This window comes from Chlamydotis macqueenii, chromosome 1, assembly GCF_036417535.1.
Source record: "Chlamydotis macqueenii isolate bChlMac1 chromosome 1, bChlMac1.mat, whole genome shotgun sequence".
In the NCBI taxonomy this organism is placed as follows: Eukaryota; Metazoa; Chordata; class Aves; order Otidiformes; family Otididae; genus Chlamydotis; species Chlamydotis macqueenii.
Window position 1 is genome coordinate 1562529 of NC_141556.1, and position 6000 is coordinate 1568528.

Genomic DNA, 6000 nt, shown 5'->3' on the forward strand with positions numbered 1-6000 from the left:
CGATTTACTTTAATCCCATGCAGAAAGGGATCTGCGTGGCGCCGTCTCTCATGGAGACTTCCCTGCTCTTCCGTGCGCTCCAAGATGTGGCCAGCCTTGGCCAAACCTTGGGTGACGTTATCTCATCCTTTCCAAAGAAGACCCCCCAATTGGGTCTTCACGTCTTGCCGTCTTTTGATAGCACCCATTTTTGGCAGCAGCCCTGCCCTGGCCAACACTCGCGTTTGAACAGCACGGAGGGATCAGGCTTTTCACGTTGCATGCTCCGTGGTCCATGAAGATAGTGGAGACTCTGGTCTTTGGGTTGGCCATGGGTGCTAGACTGTCATTTGAGAGCTCCAGCAATCTCCTTGGGGTTAGCAACCCAAGTAACTCAAAGGTCTTAGTTGGATTGTTGGTCTGGAGCAGGGATTTTAGGTGCATCCCAGGCCAGATCTCCAGGTCTGTGCCAGCACCTGCTTAAACTGGAATGCGCTGCGTTTCCTTGAAGGGTCTAAGAGGAGATTTTCTTCAAGAGGGCTGAGCCTGAGCTCTCATTTCGGTGTTTTGTCACCTAAAACTTTCAACCCTCCGGGAGCTTTGTGCCTTCTCCTGACTCCACGCTGTTCCTAGCCCTTGGTGTTGAACCATCCCACCAGGAAAAGCGATTCCTCGCTTGGGCCATGAACCAGAAGAACGTGGACATAACCTTTCTGGCGCGGGACAGCCGTTTGGTTGGGGGATGACGAAACTTTCCTACCCGCGGAACGCTCTGAGATCCCAAGAGGAGGGACGTGGAAGGAGTGCAAAGCACGCCGCGCTCCGCCGGGGTCACCCACCTGGTCAGCACGATTAACTCGTAAGCTTTCCTGTCTGCACAGTGAGTTATCCGAGGACACCGAGCCGAGCTCTGCCGCCTCACGTTATTAAACGGGTGCCCTTGGCAGGACGGAGGTCTGCTCCCTGCCACAGAAACCTGCATCAGAAGAGATTGTACGGCTTTTTTTGGGAAAGCCTGGGTCAGGAACCTGCTGTCTTAAACCGTTCGGATGCTGTTTCAGGGGCTGGCCGTCCTGTGCTGCTGGTTGGAGGATTTTTTGACCCCTAGAAGTAGTTTGTTGGGTTTTTTTTCCCCAACAGAGCTGCAGATTTTTCCAAAATGTCGTGTACAGGGTAGCGTTTACAGGCTTGCTTGTCTGAATCATCATGCTTTACCAAGCCCAAGGCTGCGGTGGGTACCAGCAGATGATATTGGAGGAGAAACACAAAGTTTGTCCTCCCAGCCTGCGGGATTTGCGCTTCCCCTTCCCCTTCCCATCTGGATCGAGCAGTACCAGTGCTCCTTGCTATTTTTTCCACCTCTTTTCATCCTTCACACCACAATATCCTCAGGGGCTTCGTTGCTTTGTTGTCGCCCTGGTTGGCGTTACCTAACGAACCGGGACTCGCCGCGTTTGGCACAGCGGTGCTTTCCTCCGCGGCCGAAAAACGTGCGCAGAGCTTTGCCAGCTCCAGCATCAGCTTGGGGGCATCTGATCCCCTTTCCATAGCTGGGTCACCCTTGGGAAAAAAGATGTTTCCCACTTTTCCGGACTCATCCATGATTGGGGAAGGGATGAGAACCTTGGCTTCCTTCCCTTTTTCTCTGTCAGGTGTCGTGTGAGTGCCGGAACCAGTATGGCTTGGCCAAGGCTCACTGGTCCCAAGCTGCTCTTGACCCATCTCGGTGTGAGGGCAGGAGGACCTGGCTGGGATGGAGAGCAAGCTGGAGGAACTGGATTGTGTTTTGAGAGAGGGCTTGCGGGCAGCCTGTGGTCTGCACAGCACTGGGATCCTTCTCGTGCCGTGAATCGGGAAGGTGTTTGAGTGGTGTGTAGAGTTACAGAGGACGGAAGAGTCGCAGGGAGGAGAAGCCAAATTTATCCCTTTCTCAGACCTGGGGTTCCTGATTCTGGACAAATCAAGTGGAAAAATGGTGTTTAGGAAGCGTGTGCCTCGTCTGTGGGTGAGCGCTGCCGGGCTGTGTGGTGGCACCCTCGTGGCTTTGGGAGGAACGTGGGAGCAATCCCTGCCTCCAGCAAAACGTGACCTGACAGGGTTGGCTGTACTGGTCCCTGCTGTGCCATCCTGGTGTCTTCTTTGGGTTCCTCCCCCAAAATTTCTTACTTCTTTCCTCCTTAGGCTTATTCTGTCTCCCTGTGGCTGAACCACCACCCAACCCTACCCCATCCCATCCCTGCTCCCATCCGTGTGGCACCGTGGTGGGTGAGTCCGGCACAGTGAGGCCACAGAGCCACGAAGAATTACACCGGCATGGACGCTGCCGGGTGGTAGGCAGGAGTCTTCCCCAGTTGATGGCTTTCCGTGCGTGGAAGGGACCTTCAAAGCCCACCCAGTCCAACCCCCCTGCCAGGAGCAGGGACATCTCCAACCGGATCAGGTTGCTCAGAGCCCCGGCCAACCTGGCCTGGGATGTTTCCAGGGATGGGGCATCCACCGCCTCTCTGGGCAACCTGGGCCAGTGCTCCACCACCCTCAGGGTAAAACATTTCTTCCTTATGTTTAGTCTGAATCTCCCTCCTTCTGGTTTATAACCACTACCCTTGTCCTGTCACAACTGGTCCTGCTAAAGAGTTTCTCCACATCTATTGAGGCCACACCTCGAATACTGTGTGCAGTTTTGGGCCACTCACTACAAGAAGGACTTTGAGTTGCTGGAGCACGTCCAGAGAAGGGCGACGAAGCTGGTGAGGGGTCTGGAGCACGAGTCCTGTGAGGAGCGGCTGAGGGAACTGGGATTGTTGAGTCTGGAGAAGGGGAGGCCGAGGGGAGAGCTCATTGCTCTCTACAGCTACCTGGAAAGAGGCTGTAGTGAGGTGGGTGTTGGTCTCTTCTCCCAAATAACTTGTGGTAGGACGAGAGGAAACGGCCTCAAGTTGTGCCAGGGGAGGTTTAGGTTGGACATTAGGAAACACTTCTCTACTGGTCAGGCACTGGGACAGGGTGCCCAGGGACGTGGTGGAGTCCCCATCCCTGGAGGTGTTCAAAGAACGGGTAGACGTGGCACTGCAGGGCACGGTGGTGTTGTGTTGATGGTTGGACTTTATGGTCTTGGAGCTCTCTTCCAACCTCAAGATTCTATGATTCTATGATCTTCCCTGCAGCCCCCTTTGGGCACTGGGAGCCGCTCTCAGCTCTCCCCGGAGCCTCCTCTTCTCCAGGCTGAACAGCCCCAGCTCTCTCAGCCTGGCCTCACAGCAGAGCTGCTCCAGCCCTCTGATCATCTGCGTGGCCTCCTGGACCCTCTCCAGCTGGTCCGTGTCTTTCCTTCACCGAGGACTCCAGAGCTGGACGCAGTACTCCAGGCAGGAGTACTCCGATGATCCAAAGGATCTTCTCTGGAGCAGGAGGAATGCAGCCCCCAAATCCCTGGTGACCACATCACGGCGTGTGGCCACACCAACCTCATCCTTCGTGCTCGTCTCGCTCCGCTCCTTCCCCTCCCATCCCCGCTCCTAATTTTTTTATATTTTTATTCTTTATCTCCTCAGGTCTCGTCCAGATCCCCGTCAGCATGTACCAGACGGTGGTGACCAGCCTGGCCCAAGGCAACGGCCCCGTTCAGGTGGCGATGGCACCCGTTACCACCAGGATAGCGGACAGTGCCGTCACCATGGACGGGCAGGCAGTGGAGGTGGTGACCTTGGAACAGTGACCATGCCCGGAGCAGGATCGTGGTGATTTTCCTCGTCTTACGCGAATAATTTTTTTACGCGTCTCCAGAGATGCAATCAGGTGGCGTTGGGTCTCCCGGCTTTGGAAGCAAAGGTTTTGGTAACCTTTTTTTTTTTTTTTTTTTTAAAAAGGAAAAAAAAAAAAAGAAGAAGAAAAAAAAATTAATTCTAGCAGAGGATGTGTGTTAAGCGCGTTTTTATATCGCCACTCTGCTCGCCCAGGAGTGAGAAGCCAAATTGTGACGGGACTTTCGTTCTGAGGAGATTCAAAATTAAACAAAATAAAACAAACAAAAAATCCCCGCAGCCCCCATCCCCCCGCGTGGGATCGAGCAGGGTGAGCCCAGGGCGGGGGCCGAGTCTGCCCTTGGCCGGCCGTCGCCCGCGCTCGGCAAATTAACTGTCAAAAAAATTTTAACGTGGACTTTTCTATTAAAAAAAAACCCCAAAAAACCAAAACCCCGCAGGAAAAAAAAAAAAAAACCAACAAAAAAAAAAAACAAAACAGGAAAAGAGTTCGGAAAAGGCTCCTCTCCCGGGAAGAACGGGCCGGAAGGCGTGTGAGCCGTGGGGGCACGCTCCTGAGGGGCTGACGCTCGTCCAGCGCCCGCCGGCGAGCCCGCCTGCGCCCGCGACGCCCGCAGCGCCCGCCGGCTGCGCTCGCCACCCCGCGCCGCGCCGGATCCCGTCTTCTTCCTCCGCTCTCGACACCTCCCTGCCATCTTAGAGTTTTTGTCTTTATTATTATTATTATTGTTATTATTATTATTTTTAATTTTTTCCCCCCTTTTTTTTTTTTTGTGGATCTACACCGGCGTGGATGCGCCTCCAGAGGGGCTCTGGCTGTGCCCCCCCCCCCCCCCCCAGTTTGCCCGCCGCCTTCCCAGGACTCCCCTTGTCCAAGAGCCGCCCCGGGCTCGTCCCGGTCCCCGCTGCCACCCCCCCGGGACCCCCGCGTCCCCCCCCGCCCGGCCCCGCAGCCTCCGCTTCCCACGAAACGATAAATCTTCGCTTGAAGGCAGCGGCGGGCGGGTGCGAGCCCCCACCCCTCCCCGCTCTGCGGGCGACTTTGAATCCCCAGCACCCCAAAACCTCTCCGGGGGGGGCGGGGGGGGGGGAATTAATTAAAAAAACCCCTTGGGGTGTTTTTGGGGGGCAAATTTGCCTTTCCCGCGGGCCAACCCCTCGCGTCCCGGCCGAACCCTCCGGCAGCCGCAGCCCCGCGCCGCGTGCGCGCGCGGTATTTAATTTTTCATTTGGGATTTTAAATATATATATATATATATTTTTTTTTTTTTTTTAATTATTCTTTCCAAGCGGCCGTTAACACAGTTCTTCACGTCTCGCTCCGCCTTCGAGGAAGTTTTGGGATTCTTGTATTTACTTGTTTTATATGGAAAAATATCCGATGTTCTTTGTATACATTTCCGCTGTCCTGAACGAGGGGAGGGAGGTCTCCCACTCCTGGTTCTCCCCGTCGTTCTTAATTTGGGGGGGGGGTTTTTTAATTATTATTTTTTTTTAATCGTTGTTGTGAAGATGTCGGTGGCTTTGCCGGTCGGTGTTTCTTTGGCGATGAAATGACGTTCTTTTAGTCCCAGCGGTTCCCCCACCCCCCCCCACGTCCCGTCCCCCCCCCCCAAAAGACGAAAGCCAGGCACACGTAGCAGCGCATGCCCCCCCGTTTGCCCCGTGTCTATTATTGCCTCGTTCAATAAATTGTGACAAACGTCTCACCCCGCCGCCCGCTCTCCTCTTTTTTCGGGGTGGACCCCCCCCCACCCCCCCGCCGGAGGTTTTTGGGAGCCCTCCCCGCGGCCTGCTGCCACCCGAGAGGAGGAATCGGTCGCGACCGGGATGATTTTGGGGCTGAATTCTTCCTTTGTGCCGTTCCTTCTACTCTTCCAGTAGCAAACTGGGGCTGAGTGGAAACCATGGGGGTGCTGGAGCATCGTCACCCCCCCCCTCCCCGTGCTCCCTTCAAGCCCTGAGCTGGTTTTGGGGGTCCCCGGCAAACGGGGGGGCAGCGTTATTTGGGGCGCAAACCCAAGGAGGAGGCGGGAAGAGGAGCGATGGGTTTCAGCAGCTTTATTGGAACGCCGGCGCGCGACCGCGCTTGCGGCCCTCGCTCCGACGCGGCGGATCCTGCGGGCTTTGGGTAAACTGAGGCGAGAAAAAGAGCGGAGGAAGGCCGGAAGGAGGGGAAGGAGGAATGCGGCCGCTTCAGCGGAGCGTTGGTTGCTCGTGGGTAGCCCTGGCCCGGCGGCTCGGCCCGGCAGACGCTGCC

General features: G+C 55.8%; 1 protein-coding gene across 2 annotated transcripts in view; it reads left to right on the plus strand.

The window, feature by feature from the left end:
• The window catches only part of NRF1 (nuclear respiratory factor 1), a 64356-nt gene extending 59537 nt beyond the window's left edge, over positions 1-4819 (plus strand). For both annotated transcript variants that reach the window (XM_086744064.1, XM_086744073.1), the window contains exon 11: positions 3531-4819. In XM_086744064.1, coding sequence (XP_086600190.1) covers positions 3531-3694 — 164 coding nt within the window. In that variant the 3' untranslated portion in view covers positions 3695-4819. The remainder of the gene's footprint in view (positions 1-3530) is intronic.
• The last annotated feature ends 1181 nt before the right edge of the window (positions 4820-6000 follow it).